The sequence below is a fragment of the Pagrus major genome, chromosome 3 (assembly GCF_040436345.1).
Source record: "Pagrus major chromosome 3, Pma_NU_1.0".
Taxonomy (NCBI): Eukaryota; Metazoa; Chordata; class Actinopteri; order Spariformes; family Sparidae; genus Pagrus; species Pagrus major.
Window position 1 is genome coordinate 20,770,706 of NC_133217.1, and position 18,638 is coordinate 20,789,343.

An 18,638-nucleotide genomic window follows, 5' to 3' on the forward strand; every position below is an offset into this window, starting at 1 on the left:
TGAGGTGTAGGCTCTGCGTTCACTGATCTGTTTCCATGGTTTCGTTGGCAACTACGCAATACACATGGACGCTCATGGGAAATGAAGTCCAACTGAGATTAGGTTGGGTCACTTTGAAGAAAATAGGAGGGCTTTGTCTTTAACTGTCTGATATTCATACATAATTTGATGTGAAGTATTTGTATTGACAGTGGATTTTATTTAGCGCTCATATTATTTCAACTCAGACATTTGCTTCCAATAGAGGCCATGATTGTAGTTTTCTATGTGCTGGTTGCATCTGCTGACTTGAACACAAAGCTGTGTGGTATTAGTAGAGTATTTTTACTGAAGTAAATGATCTGAATACTTCCTCCACCACTGATTATTCCGGGCAACAAGAGTACCTCACAGACCACTAAAAAAAAGGGTCTGGAGCCTGCCCTATAAGTTTAGCGCCCCCTGTGGTGATGACAAGGACTGCAAGTCCAATTCATTCATTCATATCATTCAATTTAAATAGCTTTATTGCCATGAGCAAAAAAATATGTTCTTGTTAAAGCAATTTACAGAAGAGTATTGTATTACATATAGTATATAGAATAAACTATATACATGGGTGTCACATAATGCATGTACTATGTCATAGTGATGCAGTTCACATTTTGATTGGTATACAATACAATACAATACAATACAGTACACTACAGTACAGTACACAACAACTGTATACAATTCAGTACTGTTACTTAATATACAGACAGACAGACAGACAGACCAACCCATCCATCATTCTGTGGGCCTATAACAATAACAGTATATAGGCCCAATCGACAACTAGGCAAAACAAGATTTGTGGTGTTTATTTGTCCCCATTAACAAAATCAATGCATTAACAGCTGGATAGAACAGGGGCCGTGTGGACCAGGTCCACTCACACATAGTCCGGAGTCTGGACCACTAGTGATCAGTCGTCTGTGTACAGCGGTCATGGTCAGTGGACAGACCAGTGTATGGTCATCATTATCCAAATTGTACTTTAGGTTAAATTTGAATTGATGTTATATGTGTATTTCATTGTATTTCCATATATTGTGTATTGTGGTTTCATGATAATGAGCAGTTTGGAACTATGTTAACCTGCATTGTCCCTATTAAATAAAATTCAAATGAAATAAAAATAAGAATATATCTGTGTAGGTCAGGTTTTAACCGCTTGTGTATCGCATCTGAATACACAGATGAATGAATCACACATGTAAAGAGTGCACAGTAGAGTCGTGGGTGTCTTGTGAGCTGTGGCCATGGATCTTATTATAGATCCATGGCTGTGGCCTGCTGGCTTGTTGTAAAGTGACAGCTCTGTTCCGCCCAGGCTGTGAGCTCACAGTGTTCGCACAGCTCCTTGATTCTGATTGGCTCTCAGGCGCTTCCTCCAACTGTTGGAGTCTGCGCAGTAGGCGCAGCGCTGAAATTCAAATTTGAACAGTCGTTGTTTTGTGCAGAAAGAAACGAGGAGACGAGAAGAGAAGCTGTGAGCCGCTCAGCTCGCCTCACTACGCCCTGTTTGTGTACACATACTGGTGTACAAGACTTATACGCAGTTGTCTAAGTGCTGAGTATCGACTATCGAGTAAGGACACTGACAAAAATGGATCCATTTACCGAGGTGAGTCGATGAGCTAACCCGAGCAAGTTAGCTTAAGTAAGGTTGATTCGAAATTGCGGCGTTAGCGTTATCTGCTAATGCTTAGAGTAATATTTAGTATTTTTACAATGTAACGAGATACCCGTTAGATACATTAGGAGACCAACTTGTTTACTTCTGTAGCATTTAAATGTAAACTATGTATGGCAATCAAAGACGTTATAATGATACCGATGGCAATACATCGAAACAGAGCCAATGGAAACGTGTCACGTGTCTCTTTGTCTTGTCAGTCGCCAGCAAACACAAATTTGAAATAAATAGATCTAACAACCTTAAACCTGTGACTGTTATATATGTGGTTTTCTACGTGTTTGAACAGTTGGTAAGTAATTTAGCCTGACTGCTAACTCCCTATACAGTATTATAACATCCATGTCCTTGCACTTCATTAATTTGAACTAAACCAAAACACACCATCATTTGTATAACGTGACGTTATTCAAATGAAACTGACTTGTCTCCACTTAAGGCAATGGTATGTGTCAGCACTGGAAATTGTCCAACATTTGTGCCGATTTTCTTAATTGTCTTGTTGCAAACTAAAACTAGAAATTGATTCATATCTAAAAAACAGTGACTGTTTGTCCAGTATCTGAGCCAGTAGAGTTTGAAATTTCAAATCCAGGAACCACAAGCAGGAGTGGCTCATTCCTGAAGAATGCTGTTGAATATGACCTCAGGTTTTCCACACTGCCTGGAGAAATAGTGCAGGCGTTCAGTGCAGCTGCAGGAATGTGTTGTGGCTTGCACAGTTAATGACAACACAGTAAATCAGATTGTGTGAGGCCAAGGCAGGGGGATGTCATCTAAAGAGAAGAGGAAGGAAAGCAAACAGAGGGCGTTTTTATCTCTGGTGGAGAAGGACTGTCTTGTGTGTCCTGTCTTGGGCTGTTATGTTGGTGGTTAAAAAAGCCCCTACAGAAACCATGTGCTGTGTCCTGTTCTTTATACTGTATTTGCAGCAGTAATCCTTGATGATGGAGAATCAGCTATTTTGGCCTGTTTGAAGGATCGCAGACTAATTGCAAGTCTCACAGCAACAAGCGTGTAATTATAAAGAGGTTTGAGTCTGTCAGATTCTGTGTCACATTGTAGATAAATGTATTGATGGAAGTCTTAAGCTTTGCTGCAGAGCCAAAACATACATTCAGTTTGAAGTTGTAAAAAAAATCTCAGACCAGTTGAGGGTATATGCTGTTTCCCTCTCACAGCAATTGCAAACTTTTGGGGATTTTTTTTCCATTTCTCCCTCTTTTTTCCCCTTTCCCTCAGCCGACTTGAGAAGAGAAGTTGTTAAGGCAACTGGAGTTTATTAGACAGAAACATTTCTTTGGCTCACAATCGTCTTCTCATAGAGAGCTGAAGCCAGGCCCCTTCCGGTGTTCCACATTGGACCTTATTTCAGAAGAAATATGTGGTGGTCAATGGCCCAAGACAAATAACTTTTTGATGCTGGTTGAATTTAGAGTCTGACCGATATATAGTTTGGCCAATGCAGAATTATAAAATTGCTAATAAGTTTACTGTTTCAGTGCATTGGCATTTTTATCAGTGTGTTTGATAACCACATTTTAGGGATTATTACCGAAATGAGTGTATATCAGCCAATGCATTCATATCAGATTTCTTTTTATTTTATTAGATTTTTTTTATTCATATTTATAGTTTTGTGACCATGTTTGACTTTTTAAGTTGAAAATTGTCTTTCAAATTGACAATCAACACATCTGTAATTCTTGGCACAATTCGTATTGGTTCAAAATATCAGTATCAGTGTCTCACCATTAGCTACTGTACACAATTCTTGGGTCACTTTATGTTCTTGCCCAGTTATTAAATGGTGAAAATTTACCCCCCTAATTGAAAATGTTGCTTACTTTAGCTTTCAGGTGACTTGAATTATTTCTGACATCATCAACAAAAAGTATTCATCTAATACAGAATCTACAATGTTGATTTAGACTAAAAACAACAAAATGTGCAATTTCTATTATCTATGTCAATTTGTAATTGAACCCACAACAGCCATGGCATGTCAGGTTCTTATAGGATACTTATTTTAAAAATGTGATGTGTTGTTTGCTTTCAAATAATCCATCTCTAAAGACAGTGGTTTAAAATGGCGACTGGCGACCTTAGTAAACTAAAGTATTTAGCTGTTTCTAGGTGCTGTATCATAGGCAACTGGACTTGTTTCAGTTTCTTGAAGATGTTTCACCTCTCATCCAAGAGGCTTCTTCACTTCTAACTAACTGGAGGGGAGTTTCTGGCTTTTAAACTCTGTGGGTGTGTTCTTACAGAGTCATTAGGGACATGTGTGAGCTCTGAGTTTCAGAGTCGTTAGGGCCTTAGAAATCTTAGAAACCCACATGAAGGCCGGTGTGACCAATGACCGAGTCTGAAACTCAGAGCTCACACGTGTCCTTAACGACTCTGTAAGGACACTCCCACACAGTTTAAAAGCCTGCAACTCCCCTCCAGTTAGTTAGAACTGAAGAAGCCTCATGATGAGAGGTGAAACGTCTTCAAGAAACTGAAACAAGTCCAGTTGCCTACAGTACAGCACCATGACCTGGATGACTGAGAACCTTCATCAACATATTTAGTTGTTTCTAAGTTGTCATACTGATAAGTCGGCCATTTGGGTGATATTGTTTGAAGATGGGGATAACCATGCAATCTCAGACGGTCTCTCCTGGAAGACAATCGTATTGTTGTTCACACAAAAGGTGACAGAAATAGTTGTGTCAAGAATGAATTAAAAGAGCTAGAAAGAAGTTCAAACCCTGACTCCCAGGCTCTTTGTCTCTGCACATCTGACCAATCCAGGTGTGAATGTCAGACACACCTGGCTGTTGTCTTGGAAAAATTTGTTTCAGAGTGCAACCCCACTAAAAGCCCAAATAGTTTTGGTTGCCAGTAAGCTTTAGCACAGTTGGTAAGTGAGTTTTTGAACTTTGGACAGAGCCAGGCTAGCTGCTTCTTCCTGCCTCCAGTGTTTATGCTAAGCTAGATGAATTGCCTTCTGACTCCAGCTCTGTGAATCAATGTGATATATAGTTGTGTATAAAGGTTACGGTGTACAGTAGCTACAGCACCTGTGCATGTAGCTGCTGAAGGAGTAAGCAAGATTCTTTTCTTTTTTTTCCACTAACACAGAACTAGCAAAACTATCTCTACTGGAAGCCTCCTTTCTGTTGTCTATCTGTTGTGGATGATATGCCCCCCCAAAAAAATGGCTTGCTGTCAGAGCACCCCTTAGCTTGTCTTGGAAAAAAATGCTTCTGCCTCACACAGCGGAAGGTCGCAATACAATGTAATCCAGAACTATAAATAATACCTTTGTGCAACTCATAAGGTAACACGTTAGAATGCCAATTCTTTGGTCATGTTTGAGGCTTCAGTTTGTAGTGGTGGTGTGGTATTCTAACTGATACAATAAAACATTATACAGGGTAGGATTGTATTCTTTTTGTATACAGCAAGCATTGGAGTAACAATTCAACTGTTTTTTTTTACCAGAAACTGTTGGAGCGGACCCGGGCTCGCAGGGAAAACCTGCAGAAGAAAATGGCAGAGAGACCAAATGCCGCTAGCAGAGGGATGGCCAAAAGGCCATTGGCTGACACCAATAGTGTGATCAGTGAGCCAGTCTTTGATAAAGGTAAGAGCACATATGTTGGACTGCAGTGTGCTGAGACTTTTTCACTTTGGCTACCGAGTGCACCTCTTCTCTTTACTTATATTTCCCCATCACTTTCTCCCAGTTCCACAGCCGTCCTCCAAGCCTTCTCCTTCCAAGCGCAGGTGCTCAGGGGAAAATGTTCAACCTGCAGCCGGTGAGGAGAACCAGGAACCCATGATGACGACGCCCATTGCCCCCATGCTCACAGATCCTCCTACAGACAAGAAACCCCCGGTGGGCCCTGCCAGCAACCGAAATTCCTCCTCCCTGGAAAAGACTGCAACCCGACCTGCTGTCCAGTCTCAGCCACAGCAGCTGAAAACTGCACAGCCGGAGTCAAAGAAGATGGCTGTCACCCCTGCTCCAGATCCTCCAAGCAGCAGAGAAACAGAGATGGTGTCTGTCATTTTAGTCCGCAGAGGAACAAGGAGGACCTGGTGGAAGATGCCGCTCCATCTGCTGCTGGCATGAAGTCTCGTCTGCAGAGGCTGGCAGAACAGAGAAAGTGCTGGGATGGAAGTGGTGAGAAAAATTTGTGTTTGATATGATTTTAATTTAGCTCATTAGATAAAATAATTTTAATATAGCTGTCAGGATTGTGAGGCACAATCCATGATCAAGGTCCAAACAAAGGAGAAGCTTCACGCCAAAGAGGTTAAAACCTACGATAACTGGACTGCCAGGACCTTTAATACAGGAAGTTACAGCTGACGGCAACTAAATCAGATCTTATTGAAGAGTTTTCATGTTGTTTCTTAAAGCATACAGTACATATCTACAGATCAGTATAGAAGTGCATTTATGTAAGTGCACTGGTCCACAACCTTTGGGTAAATTATGTAATTTATGATTTTATTTATCAAAATAAATTCAGACTGAGTTGCCCTGCCTTTCTGTAGCCCGGCCTTCACTGTTGTGACACTACTAATAGTCAGGTGTCAGTTTTTCCAGCTCGTTGTTGCAGCAGAAAGGGTTCCTGTTTTCACTGGGGCTGCTCACTCAAAGCTAGCAAAGGCCAACTGTCAAGGGTTTTATGTCTGATAGTCATATAGTTTTCCCTGTCCTTTTCAGGCACCTCTGATGCAGGTCCAGACTACACGCCCCTTTCCCAGTTGAAGACACAAGCTGAGGTCCCACCATCCACCATCCCCACGGTGTCCTCAGGAACTCCACTGGGAAGGAGAGGCAGACTGGCTAACCTCGCTGCCACCATTGGATCCTGGGAAGACGACCTAAGCCACGCTAACATTGTCAGTGAGAATCCAAAAGAGAAGCCTGGTACAGCTGTGACCAAGGTAGCAGTCAGAGATGCTGCAGTGGCTGCCAGCACTAAACCAGGTGCTGCCAGTTCAACTGCAAGCAGCAAGACCACATCCAGCTCTAATCAGGTAGGCTTATTGTCTTATTCACCAGTGTAATCAGTTACTTTTGTCTGAATGATATTGTATGAGCTATCAGCTGCTGTGAATTTGGCTACTTCTTCGTTTTATCTGTTGCATGGAATACTTTCTGTGACTGCAGGTCTGTTATGAGGAAAATACCGAAATCCACTGATAGTGCTTCATTACTTGACTGCATCATGAGTATGATAGAATATTTCTATTTATGACACTATTTTAATTTGAATAGTGAAATATATAATTTTGATAATTAAAAATGTATTCATGTCTTTGGGAAGTAAATATCTCATTCTTCTTGCTGAATAACTTTGTATTGTTTACATATAGAGCTGCATTAATGAGTTGATTGACAGGAAACCCTCAAACCGTACTATTTTGATAACTGTTTAACCATTTGAGTCATTTTTCAAGCATAACATTTAAAAACGTGGCTTTTTTGTTCTGAATGCTCAGTTAGAACCTTAGACCACAGGGCAGCCCAACTTGTATTGTTTTTTCTTTGTTCTATCAATAAAGGAACTAATCAATCTATTTATAGCAGGCTACAAATCATCCATCAAAGTCCAGCCGAGTAGTTCTCCCGAGCCCTCAGAAGGTTGACATTCCCGCCACCAAGCCAGCACTTAAGCCAGTACCCAGTCCCCAGAAGAGTTCCATCCAGGGAACAGCCTTCCCCTCCAGCCCCCAGAAGGCCAGCCCCTCCTCATCGGCATTAGTGCCTCAAAGTCCCCTGAAAAATCAGGTCCTCTCCAGGGGTCTCAACACCACCTCCAGCCCCCAGAAGCCCGAAATCCACGCCAAGCCCATCATAACTGTCAACTCTACCCCTCAGGAAAAGGCCACAGGTGGCACATCTGGTGAGTCATATTCTAGTTAATTTAGGAATTATATAAAAATTTTGGATAAGGAATGATGATCCAGTTCTCAGACGTGCTCTAACAGAGTTAGTGGATTACTTGGGTAATCACATTAGGTTGTACTGTAAAATGTTAGGTATCGTGCTGTATGTTAATACAAAAGTGACATGACGACAGTGTAGTTTGTGGTTTTACATGTCACCAAAAGAGGAAATGGAACCAAACAGAAATTCAAGAAACTGAACTTGTTTTCCATTGTGTAATGAAGTGTGTAAAGGCTTGAACCTTCATGCTCTCCCCTTCATGTGTTTTCATAAGATCTGGCCTGTTTACAGAGAAAATTACAAACTTCATGCTCTTGTTAGTTTTGTGGCTAAATCTGATTATATTTATCCTCAGTTTTATATTTATACCTAACCGTGTATTGTTAAGCATGCATGCACACATCAGTAAGATTGCTGCTAGATTTATATGGTGTTTGATGTAGCGTTAGCTTCCGCCACATGTATGAAAGAATATGGTACATTCTTACAGGAGTAAAATCCTTCCTGGAGCGCTTTGGTGAGAAGTGCCAGGAGCGTACCAACCAGAGCTCCCCAGCAGGGAGCACTGCCCATGCCAAGATTCCCACTGTCACTCCGTCAGTCACACCAAACACCAGGCTGGTACAGGACAGGCTCAGAGCTGCCCAGGCTGCAAACACAGCCACTGCTGATCTCACCCAAAGACAGAAGCTGGTAGGTTACAGTTACTATGGTGTATCCTATTGTTGCAATCATTTTGTTTGAAAAACAAAAAACAAAATGAGATTTGAACGAAAAAAACTAATTTCAGGAGCGAGAGTCTGAGCTGGCTCAGATTCGCAATCGCTTTCAGAAAGGAAGCAACATGTGGAAAAACAAAGAGGAAGCAGCAGAAACCAATAAAAACACAGACATCAAGGTTGGCCAACAAGCATCTGACACATGACAAACATGTTTAACATCTCACAAAAATGTAATGTTGTCATACATATACAAGATTATATTAAATAAATAAAATAAAATAATGTGCATTTTAGGAACAGCTTTACAAGCCTGTGGAGGCTGAAGTTGCCCCTCTAAAGCCTCAGGATGAGCCCACAGCACCTTCTACTGAGAGTACAGCTACACCCACAAAGTGCACTCCTCCAGGTATTTGATAATATTTTTGGAGTGGTGTTTGAGGAGGTTTTTTTGTTTTCTGTCTGAATGTTTTTGAGTGATTAATTGCTAACATGGGCAGTTGTTCTTTCAACCATTGGGCTGTCTGAAGCACAAATTTCCCTGTAAACTTTGCCTTAGGTAAAGAGTAAGAAATGACCATCCCAATGAGCTTCTAACTAAAAAAACGATTTGCAGGCATAGCAGCATCAGTTGGCAGATCTGTAGGGGTTATTATTTATATATCAGTTTGTATGCACGTATTGCACGTGCATACAAACTGTACATGCATGTATTTCTGTCAGTTTACAAACCTGCCTTCAACATCTGTGTGCACAGTGTGAGGGGGAAAAAGATCTTTTTACTCTGATGAAATTGCTGGCTAGGAAACCCTGATTTTTCATCAAGAAAAGGAAAAAACATCTCTGCCATTATGTGTATTGTTTGAGTTGAACTGTGTCAGTAATTCAATTTCACTAAGATGGCTTTAAATGTTACAGCAAGTTTGACAGTTCTCAGCATTGGTAGATGTGTTCAGACTGCAGTGCACAGTCCTATGTGAGCTTCAACTGTAATGGCTAGATGAACTTTTTGAATCTTAGTTAGGTGGACAAATGTTTTCTAAAATAGATTATGTTAATTAACAGGTCGTGAGTTGATGGTCTCACCTCCAGCATCAACATCAAGTCCTCTGAGGGTAGTCATGCCTCATATTGAGAAAACTACTGATGAAACCCCAAAAGATGATGAGGTGGTCAAGGAGATAGAGATGAATGTGGACCAGTCCATCAACTCTGCAGTTATCAACGGGCTGTTTGAAGGGATCCTGGAGCAGAGTGATGATCAGAGTGAGGAGGAAGATGCTTTGAATATCTCCTCCATGTCCCTCCTCGCTCCACTAGCAGAGACTGTGGCTGCAGTGGTGAAGAGTCCAGAGAGAAGAATGATGGTAGGTGCCAACATGATGTCTCTTTTTACCACTTACACGAGTTACAGTTAGACCTCCTTGGTGAGAAAAGAAATGGCTTATCATACTTCTTTTATTTCTTTGTGCAGACGTCTACTCCAGCCAGCTCATTCATCGTAAAGAGCAACACTCCAGACAGTGTTACCAAACCTAGCAAGTTCCAGAGATCTAATATAGTACGGACAGCCTCTTCAGACAGCAGCGAAGCCTCAGACGAGGACCACAGATTGCCATATAGGTAAATAGAGCGCTTACCTATATGCTCTATATGTAGCACTCGGATGTATTTTAGTTATGTGACCTACCTTGCTGTTGCAGTAAATGTGTATCTTATAGATGTGTGTGTGTGTGTGTGTGTGTGTGTGTGTGTGTGTGTGTGTGTGTGTGTGTGTGTGTGTGTGTGTGTGTGTGTGTGTGTGTGTGTGTGTGTGTGTGTGTGTGTGTGTGTGTGTGTGTGTGTGTGTGTGTGTGTGTGTGTGTGTGTGTGTGTGTGTGTGTGTGTGTGTGTGTGTGTGTGTGTGTGTGTGTGTGTGTGTGTGTGTGTGTGTGTGTGTGTGTGTGTGTGTGTGTGTGTGTGTGTGTGTGTGTGTGTGTGTGTGTGTGTGTGTGTGTGTGTTAGCATTGATGCATACAGGTCCACCAGGGTTAAAGACACAGAGAGACCCAGCGTGAAACAGGTGATTGTGAGAAAAGAGGATGTTTCTCAGAGAGCAGAGGAGGCCAGGGGATCCAGTCTCTTCAGTATCAAACAGAAGATGAAGGTTTGGAATAAACACTAAAACTTTGATTCATACTAGATCACAGTATGTATGTAAAGTTTCTTTGTGAACCCTGTTATGCACCTGATTTACATACAGTAGGGTTGAAAAGTCTCAGATCTAGCAATGTTGTAGCTTTGATAGTTGAAATTTAACTGAGCAATATTGATATTGTTATCTCAGAACAGCCCTATTAAAAATACATGACTCGAGTGGCAGAATGTGTCAGAACAAGTTTCATCTCTTAGTTAAGTTTATCACAGGAAGAACGAGCTTTACTATCTCTGTTGTACGTTTCTGTAGATTCTGACCAATGAGATGAACCTGCAGCAGACAGTTATTCATCAAGCCAGTCAGGCACTCAACTGCTGCACAGATGAAGAGCACGGCAAAGGATCCCAGGTGGAGGCTGAGGCACAGAGGCTACTGCTGGTGGCAAGTGAGTTCATCCAGACAATACTTGGCTTTTACTACTGTAGGTAATCTTGTGTTAGGCTTTAGAAGTTATTCAGCTTTATTTATAATGCCTCTAGCTGTCTAATTATGCTTCTCTTTATTAAATGTTGCCATTGGGTTCATTATGTGATTTACACTGAACTAAAACAAGTCACATTATGAAAAAATGATATGAAGAAAAATATCAACATGCGGGATTTGAGACCACAAATATACTTAAATAATGAATACTTCTGGTCAATTTGCTAGTGAGTACAAGCAGCTTCTAGGCAGTGTTTTAATAAGGGTTATAGAAATCTGCCTTGAATAAATACAGTATTTTAAAGCCCCTGTATGTAGGATTTGGGGACTCCTAGTGGTAGTATTAAAGCTAGGCTTTCTTTTCTCCTGGCATTTCTAGCCGAGAGGAGAAAAGCATTGAAGGCAGAGCTGGACCGTCTGAAAGAGGACCCAACAGGCCAGAAAAAGGCCCCTGCAGCCCCAGAACCTAGCAGCATGTCTGCTTCCAAGGGCTCCATCACCCTGCAAGAGTTACGCCTGCCTCTCAAGGCAGACTTTGTTTGCTCCACTGCCAACAAGCCAGGTAGAATCAAAATGCATTATGTAATTCAAACTACTGTTCAACATTTTCTCCAGACATCAGCTGTCTCTATATTGTACATTTCTGTCTTCTTCCTGTGTCCTTGAATTAATATCTTTCTGTCTTTTGATAATTGCAGAAGCAACCAAATATTCCTTCTTCATCATGATTCGTGCCGGAGCAGAGAACACTGTGGCCACACCATTAGCCAGCACCCACCGCGGCCTCAGTGGGGACACTCTCGCATTCCCTACCACGTTCACCATGTAAAGAACACACTCCTGCTCCTGCACAAAGAAAAGAATACAAGTCGTGTTAATTGATAACGATTAATTATTATTTGATTGTGTTGCTGTTACCTTTCACATGATGTTTATGTTTAGTGTGGTTGTTGGGTAATTGTTGATCTAAAATGTACATTTTTATCAATCTGCTTTATATTGAACATAGACGAGGTCTCTGATTTATGTTGATCGTGATTGTTGAATACTGACAATAAATACCCCTCTCCCTCTTCACTTTCAGATCTGATGTGTCCAGTAACTTTGAAATTGATATTGAGGTCTATGGGCTGGTGAGTGTCTTACATCATGGTTTATATAGATAGCAAAATAATTATGCCCTGTACACACATGCACATGTCTTTATTGCCTTTTCTTTGCTTTTTTGTATTTTACACTCTGCAATCTGCAGATTAATTGATAATAGAAAATAATTATTTGCTGCCATAAGGGAAACTCCAAAAGCAGCTTTTAACACACTGACACAAACTGAGTATCATCAACCAGTAGAAATTGATCCCTACTCAGTTTCTTTGTTTTCCCAATTTACTCTTGTTTAATCTCCAACTAACTAGTAACTATCTGCTAATACTGATACCACTCAGATCATCTTTCTTTCATTCTTTCTTTCTTTCTTTCTGTCTTGCTCTCTTGCTTGCTTGCTTGCTTGTCCGGTTTGTTTCTGCTAATTTCTAAAGTCTTCATATGCCCCTAGCTCAAAATGATAATGAAGGCACGGTCCTTAAATTGTCTAATACTACAATCCTTGAAATAAAAAGTTAAAGTCAAGGCTGTGCTTCTTTTCAACTGTTCTGACTGTAGAAATACAGTCAGGGATGAAAAACATAGTTTTGATGCTGTAACTGTTACATAGGTTTCTTAAAATTGAGCAGAATTACTGCTTAATGATTCATTATAATTGTTGGCATCCTCAGGTGCAGAAGCGTGAGGTCTGCAGTGACAAGAAGAAGAAACCCAACAAGTCAAAGGTTAATCCCCACACCTAATGTAAAACACACTGTCAGGGAATGATGGAACATGCTTTAATACAGTCTGTGTGTGCATGTGTGTTTGTGTTTACGTGCACGTCCAGATGATATGGAGACAGGTTTATGAGGCCCATGATTTGTGTATGTCGGTATGAACAGTTTGTTTCAACTCCCTCCTCACATGTTGGTGTGTGTACTCTGTGTGGGCACATGGAGTCTACAGAATGTCACTACTGTACACCTGTTTCACCACACAGGTTTGGGCGGCCATTTCATCTAGTGGGAAGAATGTGAACTAGCCAACAACATACAAATCGCCCAGACACATTATACTGTCACTGCCATCATTCCTTTTGAAGCAAAATGCATGATTTGATTTACTTTCATCTTTCTAGGCTATCACTCCAAAGAGGTTCCTCGCCATCACTGTAAGTGTTTTTTTCTGCTGCCCTCAAGAGTTTTGTATCAATATGCAGCTTCTCATCTGTCTTGTTTATGAATTTATTCCTTTAATCTTTTGTTTTGCAGAAAAGTGTCCAGACACCAGGTATGTTAATATTTCAAACTGATTTTAAAGAAACAATTTGTACTGTTATTTAAAGTTCATGGAAACATTGTACATCTCACATCTGGATTACAATACTTAGAAAACAACCAAGGCAGATTAGACACCCTATTGCTTTGTGCAGCTGACCACAGTGGAACTGATGTGTGATTGTAGCCACAAAGGCCTGTAAGGTTGCCAAAAGGATCCCTCTATCTTAAAACATTTTAAAGGGGCTCTGTGGAACTTCTGTGCTGTGCTGGAAGCTGTTTGTTAGTTTATGTTGATGAACTCTATTTCTAAACTAACGTTAACTACTGTTGCTTGATGTGCATAAAGTTGCATCCTTTAGACTGCCACAGAAAATCAGCCCAACTCCTTCGCAAAGAAATCCACAGTCCAGCTGCATTGGATAACTTAAACAAATCGTCCACAGGCTTGCATAGGCAGCTGAGAGAGACAGGGAAGGTCTAATTTTTTACATGATGTTACAATCCACCCACATGTTCAATAAAAAAGTGATTAAAACATGTTAATTGCTACAAATTGTTACAAAGAGCCCCTTTTTAAAATGGGTCAGTGTTTGAGTATTGCACTTCAATAAGGCTGGGAGACTCAGAAAGAGACAGATTATTTTTTTCCATAGTTGGGGTCCAGACATTATACGGCAGTTTTCACTGCACTGTAGCACTCACTAGAACAAGTAGACTAATGTTGATGTGCTAAATCAGTGGAGTGTCCCTTTAAGCCACATATGAGGTATTGATGATCTTTCTCTCTTTGTTTGTAGTTGTGGCCAGTCCAGGGGGACCCAATGCCATTCGCACCAGTAACTTTGCTCTGGTTGCATCACACAAGCTCATGCTGTCCAGTATTGGGAAAAACAAATTTCCTCTGGAGAAGGTATAGGAGCCAGTCACTTTCATATTCTCATGTCTTTTTTCCATGTCCACACTTTAAGAACACTTCCGTTTTCTGCATTTTATATGTGGCTGGCCTTTATCTCTATGCTGCATGTATGGCACCAACAAATAGCTGTTTGTGTACAGGCTCTACAGACTCATTCACCTGCCTTGCTATTTGTCTTTTAGATCAAGTATGAAGGAGAACTGCTCAGTGGCATGTTTCATAACAAGGTTACTACTTGTCCCATTGCATGTCTTGTGTACTGTTTGTGTGGGAAGGAGGGTGAATACACTATATTAACACTATCATCTGCTTCATCTTATCACAAAGCTGTTGTCATTAGGGAATGTCAGTTGCTTTCATCTGTCTGATTGTCAGCTGCTTTCAGGCAACGATTATTAACCATCTCAACAGAAACTTGTATTGTAATCCTATCTGTTTAACCATATCTGGTAACTTAAACATTTATAAATTGGGAACATGATGTCTGAACCTTTAGTGAAATGTCTGTACTTTGGATTCAAGGTGCCATTCTTGTGCCCACTGGAAGGCCACATCTACCTGAAGATGCAGTGTGAAGTTGGCTCAAAGGTGGAGGGGAAGGGCTTCCTGGTGAGTGCAAGCAGATCAAAACATCACCACACAAGTAAAGTAACAAGTAATGCTGAGGTGGACTCTGGTTTGCTGATACAGATATTTTGTAATTCTAATCCCCCTGCAGACGATGTTTGAGGATGTTAGTGGATTTGGAGCCTGGCACAGGAGGTGGTGTGTCTTATCAGGATACTGCATCTCCTACTGGACGTACCCAGACGATGAGAAGCGCAAGGTAACTAATTGTCATTATAGCGCTTCTGTATTTTATTCTTCTGTTTTAATAGACTACACTGGAGGATAGACAGACTGTAGTTGTGGTTGTTTGTTCTCATGGAACTGAAAGACGTCACCTTTTTTCCTTCTTTGTTTTCTTTTTCATACACCTAGGGCTAATTGTCCAACACAACTGTAATGGGATCATAGAGAGTTAAAAAAAACAGTTTGTTCCAGTCTCTGACTTCTCTTCCAGTTGATATGGGGAGGTGAAACAGTCTCCAGGATGACCATGATTAAAACAAAACTAGCTTTGTAAAAGCCTTAAGTCGCTACTGATAACACGAGGTTTGAAACGGAAGCCTTGGCTCCCTGATATTTTTAATCAAATACATCGATCAACACTGGGATAATATTGTAGGGAAAACTATTGGTACTTTTCCAAAATATTAACACAATGAGGTTTTTGATAAATAATCATCAGTGATGGTGGATATAATGACTAAGTGGGTACAGTCGGTAAATTCAGAAAATGACATCACTTTACTGTAATGCAGCCTTTTAAACCAGGAAAAGACGACACCGATCACGATGAAATGATATCCAAAATACAAGACAATATATAGACTCATAAGATAACAATATAATATCACTATATTGCCCAGCCCCCAAATATATACACAGTCAATTTATCTGTCATAAACTGAAAATATTAGCCCTGCTGATGTATCTACTCTGGTTCTTGTTCTCTGATGTTGACTACCATCAACGATACTCCAGATCTTAACCAGCATAATCCATATCTTCTGTTAGACTCCCTGCCATATCTATCTTGGCATGATCTGTTTGTTTTTACTTGCAAAACACAACTGTAACGTGGGAATAACCACTGTACTGTAACAGGCAAGCCAGAGTAGCTCCATCTTGTGTCAGTCTACTGTGTCTGTGACAGAATGTGCATGCAGTCAAAGGGGGATTCCATTTATCTCTGTAGAGTGTGGAAACTAAAAAAAACAAGAAAACTAGTTTGAAATAAGGGCAATGTTATTATACTACACAGAATAATCCTGACACTTTGACACCTGATGGCTGTGTTGACCCTCTTGTCTTTTTGTTTTTTCCTCTTCTGTCAGAATCCCATTGGTCGCATCAACCTAGCCAACTGTACCAGTAACAAGGTGGAACCAGCCAACAGAGAGTTCTGCGCCAGACCCCACACATTTGAGCTCATCACAGTGAGACCACAAAGAGAGGATGACAAAGAGACACTAGTTAGTCAGTGCCAGAATACCATGTGTGTCACCAAGTAAGTCCCTATTATTTTTATGTATACATATAAATATATATACACACACATCCTTACATGTCTGTATAACAATGTCTATAAATAACAGTGGCCCCACATTGCTGAACACTGTGTTTGTGTGTGCAGAAACTGGCTGAGTGCAGACACTAAGGACGAGAGGAATCTGTGGATGAAGAAACTCAACCAGATTCTGGTGGATCTGCGTATGTGGCAACCAGACGCCTGTTACAGGCCACTGTAATACTGCACTACGTCACAACCAGCCCTTTAATTTTTGGACTGTCAATATCAGTGACACATGCAATTACTAAGTGCAATACACTCAGAGTTAAATATTTCCACTGGTGGATGTTTTATAGTCGACAGGTGAGCAAAACGCAGGTTATAGGAGAGAGGAGAGAAAAATAAAGCCATACATTTGAAACATTTCACAACAGTATTTTGTGTAGGAGTTAGGCTTTGGCACTATATTTTATTCATTTCCAGACTGGTTTGAAACTTTAATGTTTTGGGATATTGTTGTGTTGCTGCATTTTTATGTTAATGCAAATATTTGGTGTACTTGACATCTACTGCATGGCTTTAAATTATTTGGTTTCAATGCTGAAATCAACATAAATGTTGTTGAAACTACAGATGAATATTGATTTGAAGCACCACAGTTTTATTACATTTTATCCTACATGACAGCACAGAACTATACTGATTGATACTTTTGCTAAGTTTTATTTTATATATTGGCTTTTATAACTTGTGGCAGGACTTTCACCTTTGCTTCATTGCCATGCACAGATTTTTGATACCAGTTATACCCCAGCTTGTATTCTATTTGTAATATTTGTTTAATGTTTATGTAATTGTTTGAGTGTTGGAGTTAGATAAGTAGAGGTAAGGTCTGTTACATATTCTACACTAAACCCATATTGATATTTGACAGTCAAAAATACTAATAACTACATATTATTTGTTTTTATGTAAATGAAAACAAACATTCTTGACTAGGATCACATTTTTATATTGCACACTTGTGACCAACTGTTCAAATCAGAACATTTTATGGTTAATACTAATTAACCATAAAATAAAGTTGTCAGTGCCATCTGCTGGACAAACTGTGTAAGCATGACACACTGTAAATGAACTTTAACACACCTTTGGCTTTCTGTACTACAGTTAAGTACTTATTTTATGCTGATGCAGACACATTTGTTAAAGGATATTTGCTGGATTATTTATAAGAAAGCCTTTACGTAAAATAAGACTTATCTACACGGGTGGAACTATTTGATTCTAGCATATATGCTTTTTGGGTGTATGTATCAATGGCAACCAAAGGTTGTGTTCTTTAAGTCTGCTTTATTATTGGCTACAAACAGATCTTAACAAAAGATTTTAGAGTCATGTATCCTGTATTATTGTATTTATTATTCAAGGAGCCCTTTATATGTAATTGCTCATTAAGCAGTGAAATATGTGGTATAAGTACACATTCATCTTTGTAAGTCACCCATTGTGCATCTTGTGGAGAGTATGTAACAGACTTTACTGGGACCCTTCAGGTGTTGATAAATGAAATATCAGATGGACAGATTGTCCTTGAAAGATGAGGTGTTAATAATGAAAACAAAGCTAGCAAACTACACAAGGTCAATTGATTCTGCAACCTTCTACTTGTGTTTTTCATCATGAAGAATATGATTGAGTAGGAAATATGTTCAACTTGTTGACTTCAAGAGACTTAAGTGTGTCAGCTGTTTGTGGATCAGTGAGACTTCAATAAATGCCTGCTTTGACCGTATGGAGCAGGTTACTTATGCTTAAGTCCTGTTTTGTCATTTTATTGAAATGCCACATTAAATTAAATCTGCAATAAGATGATATATTTTAATAGCATGGTGTCTTTCATGTACAAGACAATTACAGTAATGATTTCTGAAAACTAAGGAGCATAGCTGCTGTGGTGAGGTGATTCTGAAATGGTCTTGCTTTACCTTAAACAGTCAAAGTGACAGAACTCATGCTGGTGGGAGCGCTTGTAAAGCACTGGTGGCAATGTCCGTTTTCCCTGACGCCAACAGACACTGTTCCAGGAAACACTGAAGGGAAAACAGACTTTGGCGCATGGGCCGGGATTCCTGCTTCCATAAGTCTGAGACAACTAGTCAAGATACTTCTATTTTGCATTTATTTTGAATGGAATACTTTTTTTCATTACAAATTATAATATC

General features: G+C 40.1%; 1 protein-coding gene across 1 annotated transcript; it reads left to right on the top strand.

Moving 5' to 3' along the window:
* Positions 1 to 1,523: 1,523 nt before the first annotated feature.
* Positions 1,524 to 18,292, top strand: anln (anillin, actin binding protein). Its single transcript, XM_073462828.1, is given in 25 exon segments — positions 1,524 to 1,648; positions 5,213 to 5,354; positions 5,458 to 5,787; positions 5,790 to 5,897; positions 6,447 to 6,763; positions 7,314 to 7,632; positions 8,167 to 8,369; positions 8,467 to 8,574; positions 8,693 to 8,804; positions 9,461 to 9,762; positions 9,870 to 10,018; positions 10,400 to 10,541; positions 10,842 to 10,977; positions 11,395 to 11,577; positions 11,714 to 11,840; positions 12,100 to 12,148; positions 12,791 to 12,844; positions 12,949 to 12,993; positions 13,240 to 13,272; positions 13,373 to 13,391; positions 14,179 to 14,291; positions 14,820 to 14,906; positions 15,016 to 15,123; positions 16,238 to 16,410; positions 16,537 to 18,292. Coding segments are annotated over 25 exon segments (3,492 nt in total). The 5' UTR covers positions 1,524 to 1,630; the 3' UTR covers positions 16,652 to 18,292.
* Positions 18,293 to 18,638: the final 346 nt, after the last annotated feature.